General features: G+C 50.8%; 1 protein-coding gene across 2 annotated transcripts in view; it reads left to right on the plus strand.

Moving 5' to 3' along the window:
• Window positions 1-19,908, plus strand: part of LCT (lactase) — a gene marked incomplete at its 5' end in the record, with an annotated part of 50,696 nt that extends 30,788 nt beyond the window's left edge. The window contains 8 exons of one of the 2 annotated variants that reach the window (XM_079781895.1): window positions 3,830-4,120; window positions 6,373-6,571; window positions 7,747-7,949; window positions 10,845-10,954; window positions 13,234-13,368; window positions 16,023-16,246; window positions 17,006-17,233; window positions 17,830-19,908. In XM_079781895.1, coding sequence (XP_079638021.1) covers window positions 3,830-4,120; window positions 6,373-6,571; window positions 7,747-7,949; window positions 10,845-10,954; window positions 13,234-13,368; window positions 16,023-16,246; window positions 17,006-17,233; window positions 17,830-18,050 — 1,611 coding nt within the window. In that variant the 3' untranslated portion in view covers window positions 18,051-19,908. The remainder of the gene's footprint in view (window positions 1-3,829; window positions 4,121-6,372; window positions 6,572-7,746; window positions 7,950-10,844; window positions 10,955-13,233; window positions 13,369-16,022; window positions 16,247-17,005; window positions 17,234-17,829) is intronic. The other variant, XM_079781896.1, reaches the window with a different exon arrangement.
• Between the last annotated feature and the right edge of the window lie 1,396 nt (window positions 19,909-21,304).

Below are 21,304 nucleotides of genomic sequence, written 5' to 3' on the forward strand. Positions count from 1 at the left end.
GGGCAGTCCAGCAACATCTGTTGCACACCTACTATGCGCCAGGCTCTGGGCTCAGTGCTGGGAAGGGCAGTGTGAGCAGGGGATTTTCATAGACTGTGGGAGGGAAGTGAGGGATGCCGTCGGGGGAATCTTGGAGGACCTCTTCCCAGATAGCCTGGGCTCTTCACCCCTCTGCCCCCCTCCCAAACCCAGGCAGACCAGCACAGTTACAAGGGCTGTGCTGAGATGGGTGTTCGCAGGCGAGAAGGAGCAGGTGGAGCCTGGGCAGACACACTTAGGCAAAGGCGTGAATATGAAGATTCTCTGCTGGGTGCTTTTCTCACCTGGTCTCCTCCAAGCAGGGAACATGGCTGTCATGGGTTTTTTTCTAGAGTCACCAAAGAATGGGTCATCGCTGCCATGGGGGTGGGGGGGTGGGAAGGGGCATGCGATTGGCCTAAGGTTATCTAGAAACGGGTTTCTTTTCTGATGTCCTAACATCCTACCATCACCTTATACGTGCCAGATGAAGCTTACTCATAGAGAAAATAGGAAGGTTTTGCCTCTTCCCCAGGGAAATAAAAGAACAAGCAAAGAGTGCCTTGCTCAGGCCTTTAGTTGCAGGTCCCTGCTTTACATCTTCTTTATTTTCTCTGCTACAGGAGGGGCTCTGTGTGCTCGGGGTGAGGCCTGGGCAGGGTCAGTGGTATGAGCTGGCCTGGCTGGGAGTGCCCAGCCCTCGGGTTTTTCTGGACGATTATAGCTGCTGAAAATATGTTCGAGGTGGGCGCGTGTTAGCAACCCCCAGATGACCACACCACCAGGTTAAGAAGGAAGTCTCGGGGCAAGTTCTGCCACACCCAGACATGTATTAGCCAAACACACAGAGACCGTTCATGCAGCCTATAGTGTGGACTGGAGGAAGCCCCGTTCTTGGTCCCGTCAGGTGCTCTGGCCAACACTTCACATGAAAGGTTCACTTGAGGAAATGCCGAGGTTTCCGAGACAGGCTTCTGTGGCTCTTCTTTCAGGCACGGACTCCTGTGGGAGGCCCCCAGCGTGGCCTGGCCGACGGTCTGGATGGGCAGTTCTGTTGTGGGCTCTCCTGTGCACTGTGGGGTGTTCGGCAGCACCCGGGCTCTGCCCACGGATGCCAGTAGGCTTCTCCCCAGTTGTAACAATCAACGCTGTCTCCAGACATTGATCAATGTCTCCGCGGGGACAGCATAGCGGCCGGGTGAGACCCACGGCTCCCGGGTTTACACCTGGACACAGGAAGGGACACAGGCAGGCCTGGTGGGTTCTTACCCCGTCCGTGCAAGGGCGGGACAGTCTTGCAAACATTTTAGTAACCACATCTTGAATGATTAAATTGGTGTCGGGGAGCAGTCAGCAGGCACGTTCTCCCCATCTGTGACGTCGAATATTCTAATGAGCCAAATGTGGGGTGTGAATTGAGAATGGATGAGCTGTGCCTACAATGTAGGCTTCCTGATTAGATGCCATCTGACTGGATTCTTTTTTAAAACCTTTTCTTTGGAAATCTGTTTAAACAGAGAAAAGTTGCAAAAACAGTAGAGGACTCCCATGTACCCTTTCCCACACTCCTCAACTGTTACCATTTTACCATTTTCCATATTTTCTCTCCGCATGTGCATGTGTGTGTGTGTGCACATTTTATATATGTATGAAACTGACTTTATCACCTGAATGAGCAGGTGTCTACCAGGTTTCTCTACCAAAAAATTAAGAAGTATTTTGTAGTTGTGATTTAGGGGGAGCTACTTGGAGACTATACAAATATCCTGTTTCTCATCAAGTTTCAACCACTAGCTTTAGCAACTGTTGGCAATTTTTGCCTGAATCAGTTATTACAATGATAGTGGACAAATGGTGATTTTCTAATTTCATCATTCCTTTATTTATTACTAGAGGCCCGGTGCATGAAAATTCATGCACTAGAGGGGGGGTCCCTCAGCTCAGCCTGCCCCCTCTAACAGTCCAGGAGCCCTCAGGGGCAGGAGGTGACCTGGTGATCAGGGGAAGGCGACGCCCCATCACACCTCTGCTGCTGCCACTGCCGGCAGTGCAAGCCTTGGCCGGCCCTAGTTACCTGAGCCTCGGGCGGCCCTGGGCGGCTGGGGGGCTGAGAGGACTGGGCGCCACCATCTTGTGGCTGTGGGCGCTGCCATTTTTGAAGGTGGGGCAGTCAATTAGCATATTCTCTCCTTATTGGCTGTGGGTGCCGCCATCTTTGCGATGGTGTGAGGGTCAATTAGCATATTTCTTCTTTATTAGATAGGATGTGGCATTCAACACATAATAATGTGTTGAGCTTTGCCTTTTATCCTACTTATGTTTTATTTATATATAAATGTGCATTGCTATATGGCATCAGTTGGTCTTACGGAGTCCTGTTGTATTCAGCGGGTGGCACTTTTGCTGTCATGTATTTAGATGCTCCAATCGCCCCACATTTTGCCAGGCACAGTGCCTTTTGAACATGGCCCAACCTTCTCTGAGCACTAGCCTAATTCTTTCTGGCATAAGGTGTTCCAGGTTCATCTTGTACCTCTTCTACACTTGATCTTAGCCAAAAGGCCGAGAAGCGATCTCTTGTACCTCTTCTGCTCAGCCCTGTCATCAGCTATTTCTCTCATGGGCCCTGGTTCCTTGTATTGGACAAGGGCACTTAGAAACCAAGATGTGGGTGCTAGGGAGTCCATGTGCACGCGCGCGCGTGCACACACACAAACACATGCACGCAGACACACACTTATATATGCTTCTGCATCCTCCTACATCTCCATGTATATTCAGGACCATGAGTTCACACTGATATCTCCACAGGGTTAATGCTAGCTTTCCCATTTTCTGTATTAATACTCCTTTCTCCAATGGTGAGGAATCTAGTCCTAATATCCTCAACGTAGTCACTTATTTGCTCATTCCCCCTGCATTCACTAATCTCCCAGCCACCGAGGCCACCTCCTCCACCCACAGCCCACGCAGGGTGCATTCCTGCCACTCTCACAGGAGCTGTGCAGGTCGTACCCTTGGTGAAAGCACCACACTGCCTTACCAGTCACATAATATCACACCGTGTATGCTGAAGTGTTCTAAAGTAAAGGACGGAAATCGCACCTGTCAGACTACCTGAGCCTGCAGGTAGGTGTTTGCCCGGTCGCTTGCATTCAGTTTCCCCTTAAGATGGGTGGGAGGACCAAAAGGAAGCACCAAAGCAGTGACATGTCCTGACCAGAGACCCTGCCCCCACGCCCGGCATCGCTGGGATTTGTTTGGCCATGATTGGGGCTGGGGCACGTGGTATTGTTCATTCGAACTGTTAGTGAACAGACGCTGTTATGGTAACTACTGGAACACAAGGATGACAGAATCAACGCCAGGCCATACAGTCTGTGGGGACGTAGGTGACAATGACAGGAAGCTGTAGGAGTTTAGAACTCAGAGGGAGGCCATCGAAGGCTCCCAGAGGACTTACCTCCTTCTCGGGACCTTCCTGCTGACAGAAAGGAACCTGTGAGGGCCCAGCTGGCATGACTCAGTGGTTGAGTGTCGACCTATGATCCAGGAGGTCAGGGTTCGATTCCCAGTCAGGATACATGCCCAGGTTGCAGGCTCAATCCTTGTAGGAGACGTGCAGGAGGCAGCCGATCAATGATTCTATCTCATTATTGATGTTTCCATCTCTCCCTCTCCCTTCCTCTCTGAAATCAATAAGAAAGAAAGAAAGAAAGAAAGAAAGAAAGAAAGAAAGAAAGAAAGAAAGAAAGAAAGAAAGAAAGGCGTGACTGCAGGACTTAATTAGGTTATGTCTTGTCATCTTGAGATCGAAGGTGCGTGGAGAGCAGATGGCAAAGGACTCAGTATTTGGGACACGTTTTCCCACACGCCACTGAAGGTTGGGAACGACGACACGGGAGACGTGGCCTGTGACAGTTACCACAAGATCGCCGAGGACGTGGCCGCCCTGCGGAACCTGGGGGTGTCCCACTACCGCTTCTCCATCTCTTGGCCTCGCGTCCTCCCGGATGGAACCACCAAGTACATCAATGAAGCGGGCCTGAGCTACTACGTGCAGCTCATCGATGCGCTGCTGGCTGCCAACATCAAGCCCCAGGTGAGGTTGGGCTGGGAGGCCTGCCCACGTGGGGGAGCCAGCTGGGCCAGAGAGCTCGTTCATCATTCATCGTGTAAACAAAAGCTGTTTTCAAATTTAATTTTTGAATTGTTAACAAAGTCACGTGAGAAGAGGTCAAAAAGCATAAAGGAGTCTGCAGTGTAGATTTTCCTTCCATTCAGTTCCTCTTTCTGTGAGACCAAGTTTGCTAGGTTCTCATGTCCTTTTGTGGGTAGAAGCCAGTGGATGTGTCTCTGTGTGTATATTTCTTTCCCCCTCTTTTCTCATGATGGTAAAATACTTGTTTTTTTTTTAAAAAAAATGTTTTTATTTCAGAGAGAGGAAGGGAAAGGGAGAGAGACAAAAACATGAAAACATCAATGAGAGAGAAACATCAATTGGCTGCCTCCTGCATGTCCCCTACTGGGGATTGAGCTCACAACCCGGGCATGTGCCCTGACTGGGAATTGAACCTGGTGCATGGGACGATGTTCAACCACTGAGCCACACCAGCCGGGCAAGATACTTGCTTTTATTTAACAACTAGAGGCCCGGTGCACGAAATTCGTGCACTGGTAGGGTCCCTAGGCCTGGCCGGCGATCATGGCAGACCGGGGCCTTCCTTTGTTCCGCGCTGCCCCCTGGTGGTCAGCGCATGTCATAGCAACCGATTGAACTCCCAGTCTCCTGGTCGAACTCCCGAGGGGACACTTTGCATATTAGCCTTACATATATATATATATATATATATATATATATATATATATATATATATATATATATATTTCTTACAGATACCGTATTTTCCGGCGTATAAGACGACTGGGCGTATAGAAGATTTTCCTGGGTTAAAAAGTCGTCTTATACGCCAGAAAATATGGTATTTTCATATCCACATATAGTTTCCTCTTTTATTTTTGTTATAGGAATTGTTTGCACCTTACCTCTCTAATTACTTCCCCGCTAATGGGCACTCTCCCGGGTGGCATTTCCACTCTTTTGCCACTATAACCAATGCTACGATGACTAACCTTAGACATACAGCCCCCATATGGGTAGTTTATCTGTAGGATCTGGTCCCAGGGGCAGAACTGGGGCAAAAGTGTGTGTATTCATAAGCCATGAGTTATTATGAATAACACAGAAGCTCATGTGTGGGACTTTGCCATCATCAAAATTTTCAAACGTGAGGCCTAAGAACATTTTCCTTTCCCGGCCATTTACGGTAACACGCGGGAGAGCGCCCATTCTGTGAAGCCCGGCGGCTCCTCTGTTGCGTGGTTGGGGATTATGCGTGGCGGCCAGAGCACAGCCCCACATGACAGTCCCTGTCCCCACCCCACTGTGATCTGGACGCTCCCCTCCCTGATAACACTGCAGGGACAAACCAGCCGTGCAGCGTTCCTTATGGTGCGTGCCGGGCGGGTGGGGGAGGCGGTGGCCGAGTGGCTCTCCTGCAGGACCCCCTGATCTGGGTGGACAACGAGATTCATCACGTACAATTCGGAACAAGGTCAGAGAGCACACGCCTCAGAGCCACGCCATTCTGTCCCCCTCGAGGGCGCTGAGACCCTGCAGGGAGGGCAGCGCGGCCGGGAGCTCCAGGGAGGCGGGTGTCAAATAAAGAGGAGCGGGTGGCCAGGCGGGCGTGCAGGGAAAGGCTTTTCAGGCAGAGGGAAGGGTCTGGGCGGACGGTGGGTCATGGCCCAGTGCAGACTGAGGGCAGTGGGGACCACAGCTTGGCCAAGATGGGGCGTGTCGGGGACTTCGAGGGGAAGGCGGAGAGAAAGGCCACCCCCTGAGCACGGCCAGGCTGCTCCTCCCCAGCCCCCCGGGAAGACGCTCCGGACACAGTGGGTGATGTCCCTTTACAGTCAAGTGCTCCATCCTCCTGGGACCCTCAGGGCCTCAGACCCTCGGCAGTGGGTCCAGGCAGGTTCTGATCCGAGAACAACCATGGCTCACACTGAAGAATTGTCGGCCTCATGCCCTGGGCCTCACAACAGCGTCATGAAGTGGAGGCCTTAGCGCCTGAGCCCAGAACAGTAGATGTGCAGCTGAGACTCGAACCCGGGCTTCTCCGACCCACTGCAGCACTGTGCCCGCCCCCGGCCGCCAAAGACCCGTCGAGCCTCCTTGGTCTGATCCTTCGTTCTCAGTGCCAGCAGCACACGTGTGCTGGTGCGTGTCTGGCACCAGTGGCTGCCTGTGCAAAGCAGGTTGATGGTCTGGCCGGTCTCGCTTGCTCACAGGTGACCATTTACCACTGGGACCTGCCCCAGGCCCTCCAGGATGTCGGCGGCTGGGAGAACGAGACCATCGTGCAGCGCTTCAGGGACTATGCCGACGTGCTCTTCCAGAGGCTGGGCGGCAAGGTCAGGTTCTGGATCACGCTGAACGAGCCCTTCGTCATCGCTCTGCAGGGCTACGGCTACGGCACGGCAGCTCCAGGTAGGGCCCGGCCTGGCTGTCAGCTGGGTGTGGCTTTCTCGGCCCCTGGGAGACTGAAATCGGGGGGCTTTGGGGGGGCCAGGAGAGCCCAGGGCAGGGCTCAGAGTCCCCGCGCTCGCTCAGGCTCCTGCCACAGCGGCTTCCCCTCTGACACCACTTTGGCTCAACCTGGATTTCACGGCGGAGCCTCCCAGGGCTGCTTTCTTTGCTCTGACGCTGCCGTTCCTCAGACGGGAAGCTCCCGAGTTGGGGACGTGGACTAATTGGTGTTGGGAGGAGCAACCCCTCCGGCTGTTCAGGTCCACGGTCTGTTTCCTGCGACCCCCAGGCCCCCCAGTTTTGGGTAACTCACTTGGCTGTCCTGCTCAGCCTGCCCTGACCCAACAGGAGGCTGCTCGAGGCCTTCCTGCCCGAGTGCTGCTGCAGGCAGGCCGGGTCCCCGCGGAGGGCCATGTGTAAATCCCATGTAGGCGATTCATTACTTTTCTAAGACAAAAAACCTTTTGTTCCCAAACACATTTGACCCCAAAAGCTCTGATAGGGACGGTGGGCCTGTCCTGCCTCTTCAGAGCCATCCGCTCTCCTTTCCTCCAGTCCTGAGCTTAGGAGTAAATCTGTGCTCATCTCTGTGACTCTGTCGTCACGTGTAAACGCTGGGAAGTCACGGGGGACCTTGGAGTCATTACCAGATGCAGCTCCCATGGGTCCTTGGTTGGCGCTTTGTTTCCCATTCCTTCGGCCCGAGAGGTGGCCTCAGACCATCGGCTCTCATCGGCTCCATCAGCTGTATTCTCCAACCTCTGCTTCCACAGTGGGCTCCCCAGAGTGCCCGGGTGTCAGCGCCCACCCGCGGCGGCTCCTCTGGGCACTTTGCCTGAGGCCCGAGCACTCTGTGGGGGAGGGGCGCAGAACCCAACATCCACCCAGCGCCTTGTCCGTGCAGACACGGGCTGCCGGGCTCCACGCGCACTGTTCCACCTCCTTCTCCCAGCAACTCCCAGGGAAGAAGCTGCAAGGCTGAAACACTCGCCCAAATACAGCCTCACGGCCGCTAGTAGGCAGTGGAGCCAGGATTTAAGTTCCATTCTTCCCCCAAACACGTAGCGGAAGTCTCTAGGCAGAGGTGACACTCCGGGCCACATTCCCTCTTTGCTGACATCCATGTGTGTGTCCAGGCATCTCCTTCAGGCCTGGTACTGCCCCCTACATTGCCGGCCACAACCTAATCAAGGCCCATGCTGAGGCCTGGCACCTGTACAACGACGTGTACCGCGCCAGGCAAGGCGGCCTCATCTCCATCACCATCAGCAGCGACTGGGCTGAGCCCAGAGACCCCTCCAACCAGGAGGACGTGGAGGCAGCCAGGAGATACGTCCAGGTCTGTTTGCCCTCCGGGCATTGTTTTTACTCTTCCCTGTTTCCTCTCCTGTCATGATCTCATGGGAATAGAATTAGATCGCGAAACAAAGCGTTAGGGTGCAGGCCTTGTTCTGCTATTATCTGACCTTGTGAACCTGGTAATATCACCTAACCTTGTTGGACCTTCGTTTTCTCATCTGTGCAGTGGAGAGGACCTACCTACCTCATAGGTTTGCTGTGATGAAAGTTCTTTGGGGTTATCTTTTAAGTCTTAAAGGTAATCTGTACATGTAGTCCTTGCTGGGTATAACATTGGCTTGAAGCTAACACACAGAAAGAAATTCTCTCCAGTGTCTGGTTTGACTACAGTAAACAGAACTAGGCTGCAATGTCACATACAACCTCTAGGTGTCACCATATGACCTTACTTCCTCAGCCTAAGGATTCCATAAATTGGGAACTTCAGACTCCGTGAAACTCGTGAGTGCCCCCCAATGTCAGGAGTTTAACATAAGGACATGCATCTCTTGGTCATGGAATTTTGCTCCTCGGAAGTAGAGAGACTAGTAGGCAGATGCCAACAACATGACTCACCCCTACTTCAGCCTGGGCCCTGACAAGAGGAGATAGAAACGAATGGCCCACATCGCCCAGTTTTCCTCTGGCTCCTGTTAATGTCTCTGGCGGGGTGAGAGGGCACCCGCTCCCAGGTTCGCCTCAGGAAGCATTTGGCTCTGAGGAGGAGCCTCCAACTGCCGCTCTCGGAGGAGACACCAAGGGCCTGGGTTTGTCAAACTCTTCACAAGAACATTTGACAAAGGCAGTCAAATTAGTAAATGAAAGTAGAAGCTTAATTTTCTTGTTTGCTAGCCAGCTTGGGGGAAAGTATTAGAACAGAATCAATGCATCCCTCATCCCAGATATATTGAATTAGAGCAATCGTTTGTTTTCTGAAATCCAAAGCCCAAACCTCAGGAAATGTTAGTCTCATTAGGTTGAGACACCTGCTGGCGGACTGTGGAACTGCAGCCTAGGACTGGGACACACCCTCTGGTAAAATCAGCTTTGAAGAAGGGCCCCAGGTTACCTCAGAACACGGGGAAGCCTCTTTTACCAGAGTGTCTTCCAAGCCGCAGCTCAGAAGGGAAGGCTCCCCGCTCCCCACCGTGAGGGGAGGATGTGGGAGGCAAGAAGCTCTCAGGACCCCAGCCTCTAGGCCTCATTCAGGAAAACAGATAGGAAGGCTCCCACTCTAGGACTGTGGATCCAGTGCCCATGAGACTCCATCCTCTGCCTGGGCACCGGGACAGCCTGGCAGCTCAGCCCTCCCCAGGAAGTTCTGTGTGAGCCTTAGATGCGATGATGGGGAAGGAGCCGCTCTGTGGTGGGAGGGACCGCAGCCTGGAGGCGGTAGTCTCCCCGCTCTCCCGCGGACCTTCTAAGGGCATCCCAGCTCAGTGCACCTCCCTTCTAGCTGCCCTAAGCGGGATGGCAGCTGACAAACCAGAGGAGGAGAAGAGGGCTTTGGGCACTTGAACTGCAACATGCAAACAGCCACAGAGATGAGGGTTTAAGAATGGGATTTGGGACAAGCAAGCAGAACAGAAGCAGACTCATAGATACAGAGAATATTTTGGGGCTTGCCAGATGGGAGGGGGCTTGGGGAATGGGTAGAAAATGTGAAGGGATTTAGAAGTACAAATTGGTAATTACAGAATAGTCATGGGATGTACAGTACAGCTTAGGAAATATAGCCAATAATATTCTAATAACGAAGAATGGTGTCAGATGGGTACTAGATTTATCAAAGTGATCATTCATAAGTTATACTAGAGGCCCGGTGCACGAAATTCATGCACGGGGGGAGGTCCCTCAGCCTAGCCTGCACCCTCTCCAATCAGGGACCCCTCGGGGGATGTCTGGCTGCCAGACATCCCTCTCAATCCTGGACCACTGGCTCCTAAATGCTCACCTGCCTGCCGGCCTGGTTGCCCCTAACTGCCCCCCCGCCAGCCTGATCACCCCCTAACCACCTCTGCCTGCCTGCCTGATCATCCCTAACTGCCTCCCGCCCCCACTGGCCTGGTCGCCCCTAACTGCCCCCCTGCCGGCCTGGTCACCCCACCCAGCCTGCTGTTCGGTCGTTTGGTTGCCCCTCACTAACCCCCCTGCCGGCCGGGTCGCCCCACGCAGCCTGTTCAGTCATCCATTCGGTTGTGACGGTCGCTTAGGCTTTTATATAGATAGATAAATGTCTAATCATGGAGTTGTACACCTGAAACATTGTACATCAACTGTAACTGAAAAATAAAGTTTTAATTTTTTTTCTCTTGAAATTGATTTCAGAGAGAGTAAGGGAGAGGGAGGTTGCGTAAAAACATTGATGAGAGAGAATCATTGATGGACTGCCTCCTGCATACCCCCTATTGGGGACTGAGCCCCCAACACAGGCATGTGCCCTGACTGGAAATTGAACTGTGACCTCCTAGTTTATAGGTTGACACTCAACCACTGAGCCACACCAGCCAGGCTAAAATGTTTTGTTTGTTTTTTCTAATAAAATAAAATGGCAACTACTAAATACCTAAAAAGAAAAGAAAAAGGATGGTCCAGCTGGTGTTGCTCAGTGGTTCAGCGTCAACCCATGAACCAGGTCATGATTTGATTCCCGGTCAGAGAACAAGCCTGGATTAGGGCCTGATCCCCAGTGTGGGGCATGCAGGAGGCAGCCGGTCAATGATTCTCTCTCATCATTGATGTTCCTCTCTCTCTCCCCTTCATCTCTGAATTCAATAAAAACATATATATATATATTTTAAAAAGAATGGGATATGGGAAGAATGTGGGGGTGGGGGAGTGTCCAGGGTCATACCTGCTAATGCGGAGGCTGCCTGTCCCCCACCCCCACCTGCAGTTCATGGGAGGCTGGTTTGCACATCCGATTTTCAAGAACGGAGATTACAATGAAGTGATGAAGACCCGGATCCGTGACAGGAGCTTGGCCGCAGGCCTCAGCAAGTCTCGGTAGGTCCTGGTGCCCCCACACTCAGCCAGGAGAGGGTCGGGAGGGAGTCTGGTCTGTGGGGCCAAACTGGAGCTCCTGGGTGGAAGCACAGTGGGGAGAGCATGGCTGTTGGGGTCAGAGAGGCGAGTCTGAGGCAAGTTCCTGTATCTCTGAGCTTCCTGCTTGCTGGGAAGATCAAACATGATTGTGTATGTGAAGCTCTCAGCTGAGGTCCTGGCACTGCTATGTGCTTGACGAAAGGCAGTTGTTGTTATTATTATTATTATTATTATTATTATTATTTATTATTATTATTATCATCATCAGCATCATCCTTCGGAATACCCAGGAAATCTATCTTCAAGGGCACCCACTTCTTATCAACCCACCACCTCACTCTAAGGACAAATTCCCCAGCTCATCCTACCCCATTCCATCACCTATGAGTGAATGTAGATAGCAATGGGTGATGGCCAGCGTGTTTGTTGTTTGGCCAGTAGGTGGCAATGGTGTGCACAAAGCAGTCCTACTTCCTGTCAAAAAAGTAATGGCAACATCAACAGCTAACATGTATTCGTCTTCTATTGGTACTTCTATTCCTATTTAAAGATAAGGCACAAATACTAAAGCAAGATCATCCAGCTATTAAATGATGGAGCTGGGATATGAAACGGGGCTGTCTGATTCCAGGGCCCACACAGGGTTTGAATCAACCAGCTGGGATTAGAGGTATGGGACGTGGATGAGGACGGAATGGCCTGGCCTTATGGAAACATATCCACAAGCTCCAAGGTAGTGCATGTTGTTACCATAGGTCAAAAGGCCTTTGAGTCCTTCCCACAAACTATCCCATAGAGCCCAGCTGTAAGGATTAAGTAATCCAGTCCCCACCCTTCCACCCATCCTGGCCTGGTTAGGGCAAGTCCTGCTAAGCAGGCTGTGCCTACTGGTCTGATCAGCCAATCTGGTCTCAAACAAGCAGTGAGCACTCCTGCCCATCAGCACAGCTTTGCTGAGTGCCAGGTCAGAGTCTGTGTAAAGAGGAGCCTCCAAGTCAGGCTCCTCACGTGGCCGACACACCAGCCGGGAAGTCAGCCACCCTCATCACTCCAGGGAATTCTATTCCCCAATTTGTTGATTCAGCGAAAGCTCAGAAGATGAGATCATGACAAGGCAGAGCACCAGCTGAGCTGGGCCTTGGCAGTGAATAGCATTTGGGAGCACAGAGGGCATTCATTCCATCCAAGAGGAATGCTGTGAGCACCAGCCCAGCGGTAGGAATGAGTGGGGCATGTGCAGTTGATGGGGGAGGGGTACTGGCCTAGCGACCGACCGTGGAGGGGCCGAGGCCACACGGTGAAGGGCCTGGAGGCCAGGTAGAGGGGCTCAGCTTTGATGCCATGGGCCCTGAGGAGCCACTGCTGGCTCCTGGGCATGGCTCCAGTGTTCTCCCAGCAGTCTCAGAAACCTCAGGGACGGAGGGTTTTGCTCCCCCAGGTTAATGACAGCAGGAAGGTCAAGATGAAGGTGTCAGCCGCCTAGCAGGGCAATCCCAGGCAACCCTAAACCAGCAGCACCGAGTCTGCCTGTCAGAGGCACCTGTAGGCATTTGGGCTGAGAGGAACCTGTATGTGTTGTATGCAAGCACATGCTAATCCAATTTTATAGGAAAGTCCAGAGAACATGAAAAATGCTCCAGCAAATGCTTATTTTACAAAAGCGTAGTGAGATCATGTGAGCAGAAAAATTCCAATCTCCAAAGTTCAAAAAATATAATCTGTAAAAATATTTCCCCTACTAATAAGGATAGACTTTGGAGAAAAGAGGCAAACCTAAGGAAACCACAACAAAAGCAGTACTTAGAAAGGGCAGATTATGGAAATACAAATTATAAAAGATAAAACCATAAGGGTTAGTCTTAAGGTATATGCCTCAGACGTGTCCTTGATTTCAGAATCTACCAGAGATGGTAAATGTCAGAAGTTGCATGTTAATTTTTGAAGGAAATAAAATAATATGTGTATCTGTGTCTGTGTCCCTGACCGGGAGGTTTATAAAAGAGCAGCTTTTACTTTCATTTGCCAACAGGAAGAGGGTCCTGTAACGGGAGGGGGGCGTGCAGTGGGTTACAGGGCGGTAGGAGCCTCGGTACCTCCGGCAGCACTGGCAGGGCCTCCTCGCCCCCGGGCCCTGCACCTGTCACCTGTAGTTGACAGCAGCCAACGCGGCCCCAGAACATTCTCCTCCCAAAGCATGGCTGCTCCTGAAGCCCCGCCCCTTCACGGCTCCTTCCCCTCAGGCTCCCGGAGTTCACGGAGAGTGAGAAGAGGAGGATCAATGGCACCTACGACTATTTTGGGTTCAATCACTACACCACTGTCCTGGCCTACAACCTTGACTATGACTCTTGGATCTCTTCCTTTGATGCAGACAGGTAAGACACCCAGCAGGGCCTCCAAGAACGGTCTTTGGAAAAGACAGTGGCCCCTCTGCCCACCTCTTGCTTGAAGGCCGGCGTGGCCCCGGAGAACCGCCTCCCGATGCCGCAGGTCCTGGGGTTCCTGCGATGAGTCCTGTCTCCCGAGACTCCCACTCAAACCCATCAGCCTGACAGTGATACACTGGCTTTCCAAGACGCCTCCCATGGAGATAGTCAGGCCTGGAGTTCTTAAATAACGTTTTTGAGAAAAACCTTTTTCTTCCCTTTTCCTTTTTTGTCAAATTTGTTTTACTTATTAGATGTATTTCAGTTAAAATAACAATAAGGTCTTTTTTTCTCCTTTTCGGAGTAATGGTCAAAGTATTATTTTTGTATTACACGAATAATACATGTTCACAGTGGAAACATTAGAAAGCAAGAATAGGCAACTCTTTAGTTTTAATCCTCACCCAAGGACATACTCCCATTGACTTTTAGAGAGAGTGAAAGGGAGAGAAGCATCAATGTGAGAGAGATACATCGATTAGGTGCCTCCGCACTCGCCCCACCCAGGGCCGGGGATCGAGCCTGCAACTGAAGTACGTGCCCTTGACGGGAACTGAACCCAGTACAGGCCAAAGCTCTATCCATTGAGCCAAACCTGCTAGGGCGGATAGGAAATTCTTGTGTGTCATTTCAGAAGTGTATGTGTGTATATGTATATTTACATTACATAGTTTGTATAGTATATATTTGTACCTGTATTTACTTGTTACAGAAAAACAACAGGATTAGCCCAGCCAGTGTGGTTCAGTGGTTGAGCATCGACCTATGAACCAGGAGGTCACAATTCGATTCCTGGTCAGGGCAAATGCCTAGATTGTGGGCTCAATCCCCAGCCCGCAAGGGGGGCATACAGGAGGAAGCTGATTGATGATTTTCTCTCATCATTGATGTTTCTATTTCCCTCACCCTTTCCCTTCCTCTCTAAAATAAAAAAAAAAAGTATATATTTAAAAACCAGGATTATATGTATATACACTATTTTGTTTCATTTCAATTTTTTAATTTTACTTTTTAAAGTATATTTTATTGATTTTTTACAGAGAGGAAGGGTGAGGGATAGAGAGTTAGAAACATCAGTGAGAAAGAAACATCGACCAGCTGCCTCCTGCACACCCCCTATTGGGGATGTGCCCGCAACCAAGGTACATGCCCTTGACTGGAATCGAACCTGGGACCCTTCAGTCTGCAGGCCAACGCTCTATCCACTGAGCCAAACCAGTTAGGGCCATTTCAATTTTTTAAAAAAATCTATGTTTTTATTGACTTTAGAGAGAGGAAGTGAGAGAAACATCGATCAACTGCCTCTTGCATGCCCCCTACTAGGGATCAAGCCTGCAATCTGGGCATGTGCCCTGACCAGGAATTGAACCAGTGACCTCTCGGTGTATGGGACATTGCCCAACCAACTGAGCCACACTGGCCAGGGCTGTTCCTTTTCTTTTGTTTTTTAAGTTCTTCTTATTATTATTACTAGAGGCCGAATGCACGAAATTCGTGCAAGGGGCTCAGCCCTCGCAGCCCTGGCTTCATCCGGCAGGTTGTCCGGATGGTCATTTGGCTGTTCGGTCTAATTAGCATAATAGCTCTTTATGATATAGGAATTAAACTTAGAGGAAGGGGGAGGGAAGGGAAAGATTTGTTGTTCCACTTATTTTTTTAAAAAAATATTTTTATTGATTTCAGAGAGGAAGGGAGAGGGAGAGACAGAAACATCAATGATGAGAGACAATCATCGGTTGGCTGCCTTCTGCATGCCCCACACTGGGGATCGAGCTGCAACCTGGGCATGTGCCCTGACCGGGAACCAAACCGTGACCTCCTGGTTCATAGGTTGACGCTCAACCACTGAGCCACGCTGGCTGGGCTCCACTTATTTATACATTCACTGGCTGCTGCTTGTATGTGCCAACTGGGGATCAAACTGGCAACCTTGGTGTATTCAGACGGCGCTCTAAGCAACTGACTACCACGCAGGGCTATTCTGTTCCTTTTCTATCAAGCATCCTTCCATCCCGGTAGTGTGAATCTTGTCCAGGTTCTTTCTTTGAAAACGAATGCGTACACCCCACTGTGTCCTGAGCCCACCATTCAGGCTTGGCAAGGGGGACTGAGAAGACCCCTGCTGGTCCCCAGTCAGGCACCCACTGGACTCGTGCTGCCTCACTGGTCCCCGGACGCCTCCACAGGGACCCGTGCTCAGCTATGGAATGCCCTCCATTCACTTTCAGCTGAGCAAGATAAACCCAGTTGTTGGTAAAACTAAATGGTTGGGATTTTTGTTTTTTAAAAAATTTGGATGTAAGTTAAATAACTGTATTTGAAATGTTTGACTCAAGACAGTCGAGCTTCCGTGCCTCCCACAGTAGGCGCCCCTTTGGCACAACCTGTTGCCCTCTCTTATCTGTCACTGGAGAGAGGGGCAGGGTCTGGGGCACTTGAAGCAGGTCCCAGCCTACTACCCCCTGTCCTCACACAAAGGGGTTGGTGCCTGTGGCACTGACCAGACGTAGGTGACTCAGGGAAGCCCGTTCTCCTGCTTTGTCTTTTGTGCAAAGGGCCTCTGGGAATTTACAAGACAGACTAATCTGTGTTTGAACTGGCAGGGGAGTTGCCTCCATCACAGATCGCTCTTGGCCAGACTCTGGCTCCTTCTGGCTGAAGATGACACCCTTTGGCTTCAGGAGGATCCTGAACTGGTTAAAGGAGGAGTACAACAACCCTCCGATCTACGTCACAGAGAACGGAGTGTCCCAACGGGGAGAAACAAGCCTCAATGACACTGCAAGGATCTACTACCTCCGCAGTTACATCAACGAGGCCCTCAAAGGTATGGCAGGCCCACCCTCCTCACGTGCACCCCGCACTGTGGAAACATCTGCTCACATCTGCATTCAGGGTGGTTTTGCACCCAGGAACCCCATAATGAGAAAGATGAGGCTTTTTACTCCTGTTGGGTTAGCTGCTTTGCTTTTTTCCCTTCCTAGACTTAAGCTCGGCAGGCAGACGAGTTGCCTGAATCAGCTAGACCTGAGCTCTCCGTATCCTCATTGATGTCTGAGGCCCCTGAACAGCAGTGCCCTCCTGAGGACGGTTTGGGCAGGGCTAGGAGGAATGGGCTTAGGGGACTGTCTGAAGGGTCTTTTGTTCCTGAAGCAGAAGTTTGAGATCACCAGCTCAGCAGAACTTGGGAGGAGACTATGACAAGGAAACAGTAACACTGGTGAAAGAGAAGGAGCAATGCAGCTGTGAAAACAAAAGATCAGGAAATCCAATTCCAGCTAAAATCTTTCCCAAGGGCCACTTACTAGTGTTTTCATGGAGAGCAGCACTGGTCTACCCATGTTCCTGACGCCCTTCAGGGCTGAGCCTTTCTAGAAAAGTGCTGATGGCTCTGCAGCTCCGTCCACAGAGGACCAGATAACAAACACTGCATGCAGTGCCTGGGCAACTTTCTCAAAGAGCTAAAGAAAAGCTGGCCTGGACTGCACATGGGGACTGTGGGAGAGCTCTGGGCAGCAGGGCCTCGGCAGGCCTGGGGGGAGGGTGTCTTATGCAGGAAGCTCATGCCGGGCCTCTCTTTGGACAGCTGTGCGGGATAAGGTGGACCTTCGAGGATACACTGTTTGGAGTGTGATGGACAACTTTGAGTGGGCCACGGGCTTCGCAGAGAGGTTTGGTCTACATTTTGTGAACTACACTGACCCTTCTCTGCCAAGGATTCCCAAAGCGTCAGCCAAGCTCTACGCCTCTATAACCCGGTGCAATGGCTTCCCTGACCCAGCCGCAGGCCCACACCCTTGTCTCCAGCCAGAAGGTGAGATGAGCTCTGGGAGAGACTAAAGCCAGAGGGAGGGGGTGAGAGGGGCCTTTTCCAGTCTATTTTCTTCTAGTTTATTCCCTCCTCTCAGCCTTTCCATTCCCTTCATTCATCAACCAGTATTTACTTTCTTTGAATGTTCTTAGGATGGAACAAGGCAATGTTACATCTAGAAACTAGGTCTGCTCTGGGAATAAATAGCAGGTCTAGAGTCTCATCTCAGCCCTGCCATTAACCTGCTGTGCGACCTTAGGCAGGAAACGAGGCAAATGTCTGGGCTGATGCAGGATCAAACACAGTGCCTGACATAATGTAAGATGACAGGATTTGTGAATGACTAAAAAAATATGGATTACTATACAAATATGAGACAATTACCTAATTTAGATTATACTCTAAATTGCTGATAGAGATGATTAAAAATAAATCTACTTAACTTCAGAGGCTCATCTGTCAGTGACAGGGATGTGCCCTCAGCAAGGCGCTCACTCGGGGCACCTGTGCCAGGGATCTAGCGTGGGCTTAAAACAGGTTAGCAAGTCCAGTAACCACATCGGTGCTAGTGTGAACCGCCCTCTGTTGTCCTCTCCTAGATGCTGGACCCACCATCAGTCCCAAGAGAGAAGAGGAGGTCCAGTTCCTGGGCCTGGCACTGGGTGCGACAGAAGCCCAGACCGCGCTGTACACGCTCTTTTCTCTCATGCTTCTTGGAGCCTGCGCTGTGGCGTTTCTGTCCTACAAGTACTGCAAGCGCTCCAAGCAGCGGAACACACAACCAGGCCAGCAGGAGCTGAGCCCAGTTTCTTCGTTCTGACCACGGACGGTACCACCTCCTCCAGTTCTGCGAAACAAGCCCAGTTTCTTTGTACACCTTTACCACCCACAAAACTCCCGAGGATCTCCCATTCCGCCCATACCAGAGTGCTTCACAAAGGCCTCCTGCGCCGTCAGATGCACCTGCAAGGATTTCAGTCCCTGATTAAAACGGGAATGTCTGCATCTTGCCCCAGGATCAGAAATTCATTTGGGCATTAGAAGACCCTGCAGCTGGCTCTTGTGCAAATGTGCAGATACTGAACTCATCCAGTGGTTCTGTGAGCCACTTAACTGGGCAGTTCCAAGTTGAAGAGATTTTAAAGATAGAAGCAGGAGTGAAAAACCAATCCTTTTTTCTAAGCAATCAACTTCATTGCATAGATGGAATCTCCTGCCCTCTCTTCAAGCTCCCTTCCAGCCTCATATCTTGTGTTTCTCAGAAAATAAAAATGGTGCCGTGACCTGTGTCCTATCCCCTATGAGAGATTCTCCTTGGGAAAGTAGGTACCAGAGAACTTATGAGGTCACACAGGCCATTAGGGATATCTAGGCTTTCCCACCAGACCAAGGCTTTCTGCTTACATTATATACTCCCTGGCAGAGAAACCCTAACATACAAAGAGATGGTCTGCAAATGATCCTTTACTCCCACCACTGCCACCTTCTATGTCCTTCCCTGTGTAGAGGCAGGCGTGTAAGGACCCAAGCATGGCCTTCAAGGCCTATGTGATCTCACCTGGGTTCACTGAGCCTGTTTCCCTTTTCCTCACTCTATCTGTGGTAGTTCTAAACTGCATGTAAGTCCTTGACTATCCCATACTCCTTTGTGTCCTTGCAAATACTATTCCTTCTGCCTAGGACGCCCTTTCTTCTGAAAATGCCTTCAAGCCTCAGCTCAAATATGTACTTTTTCCTCTATATAGCTGCCCTCAATTCCCCAGGCAGACACTCCTCCTACTTTGCTGTAAATACCCCAGGACCACATTTTATTGGAATTGCAAATTTCCCTGCTAGCAACTTCTTGAGGCCGAAGGACCATGTCTCACTGTCTCTAGCAAGCACATTTGGAGACAGGACATAGAAAGCACACCTGCTCCTTTGGTGTGTTTATTCGCAGAACATATCCAGAGTAGTGGTGGGAGCACAGGAAGATGTGCTCTTATTAATTCCCCTGTGCTCGCCTCTTCCCATGACCACATCACAATTATATCTAAGTTACAGAACCACCAGCATCGAGAACTATCTGAAGACTAGTTGAACAAAAGTCCTATAACTAAGGATATTAAGAAGCCATGTTGAGACTAGTAGGAGGGGTGGAAAGGGCAGGTCCCACACTCATTCTGTGGTGATTAAGGGAGCACTGGCAAATGCTGCTCAGTGGTTAGAGTGCCAGCCCTTGCACCAAAGGGTCATGGGTTCAATTCCCGGTCAAGGGCATGTACCTGGACTGCAGGTTTGATCCCAATCCCCTCTCTCTCTCCCTTCTACTCTCTCTAAAAATCAATGGAAAAAAATATCCTCGAGTGAGGATTAACAACAACAAAAACCAAACAAAAAATAATTGAGGGATAGCTTGGCTGTGGAAATACCCCTGAGGAGTGAGGGGTCTCAGCCCCACACAGGTATCCCCAGCCCCGGGCACCAGTACCAGAAAGGGGAATCCCTAGAACAGTGGTTCTCAACCTTTCTAATGCCGCGACCCTTTAATACAGTTCCTCATGTTGTGGTGACCCCCAACCATAAAATTATTTTCGTTGCTACTTCGTAACTGTAATTTTGCTACCGTTATGAATCGTAATGTAAATATCTGTGTTTTCCGATGGTCTTAGGCTCTACAGCAGCGGTTCTCGAGAACCGCTAGCAGGGTCGCGACCCACAGGTTGAGAACAGCTAGCAGGGTCGCCTAAGACCATCGGAAAACACAGATATTTACATTACGATTCATAACAGTAGCAAAATTACAGTTACGAAGTAGCAGCGAAAATAATTTTATGATTGGGGGTCACCACAACATGAGGAACTGTATTAAAGGGTCGCGGCATTAGAAAGGTTGAGAACCACTGCCCTAGAACATCTGGCTGTAAAAACCAGTGAGGATTTCGTCCGATCGAGACAGAGGGCTGCTGGAGACTTAGGCGCGCCTCTTAAAGGGGTGGGGGACACGCACAGACTTATCCGCACACAAACTTAATATGGGGCCACAGCACAGGGGCAGCAGCTCAAAAAGTGCCAGGTCCATATAAGAACTAAGTTGACTTACTTCAGAGAAAGGGCGGAAGGGGCAGGTGTCAGGAGAGAGCCTTCATTGTTCCTTTGCCAAATGCTCCTCTCCTGCGGCCAAGTAGGTTCAGACAAGCGCCAACTCTGTGCTCTCCATTAACCAGGCTCACACGGGTCGCCCCACCCAACTCACGCACCCTGACAAGTCTCTTCCGGCGGCTTTTCTGCACAAGTGGCCTGCTTTCATCAGCACTGAGGACTTTCCCAAAATCTCTCTAAGGGCCACAAACCCCAAACAAGCAGTGGCTGGCCTCAGCGTGCCTTGTAGCTCTTGCTAAGTAGCTCCAAGTCCAGCACAGCAACGAGTGGTCTCCACTTGCACTGCTACTCCTATCGGGTGGTCCCAAGCACATGCAGCAGCCAGTTTTGGACTAGACTGTAGCTTCAACTAGGCGGCCCCAAGCCTGGTACAAGTGGCAGCTCACCTTGGCCTACCCTGGAGTCCCTCCCAAGAGGCTTCAGAACCAACACATGTGGTGGCCAGCTTCACACCACACCAGAGCACCACCACCGAGCTCCACAAACAACACTCCTGACGGGCCTGGCACCACAGCCCTGCTAAAGCGACTCCTGCTCTGTGGTGTCGGCCCACACACGTCTGTTGTAGTCACAGCCTGAAGGTAACCCCACCCACTAATGTGCCAACATTAATCAAGGCTCAACTACAAGGTAAGGGCACACACAACCCACACATTAATCAAGGCTCAACTACAAGATAAGGGCACACACAACCCACACAAGGGACACCCACGGAGCAACTGGCTCAGGTGAACAGGGAGACTGCACCATCGGGCCCCACAGACCACCTACTACATAAGGCCACTCTTCTAAGACCAGGAGACGTAACAGCTCTACCTAATACACAGAAACAAATACAGGGAGGCTGCCAAAATGAGGAGATAAACATGTTTCAAAAGAAAAAACAAGACGAAACTCCAAAAAAAATAACTAAATTAAATGGGGGCAAGTAAT

The sequence above is a fragment of the Cnephaeus nilssonii genome, assembly GCF_951640355.1.
Source record: "Cnephaeus nilssonii genome assembly, chromosome: 10".
Taxonomy (NCBI): Eukaryota; Metazoa; Chordata; class Mammalia; order Chiroptera; family Vespertilionidae; genus Cnephaeus; species Cnephaeus nilssonii.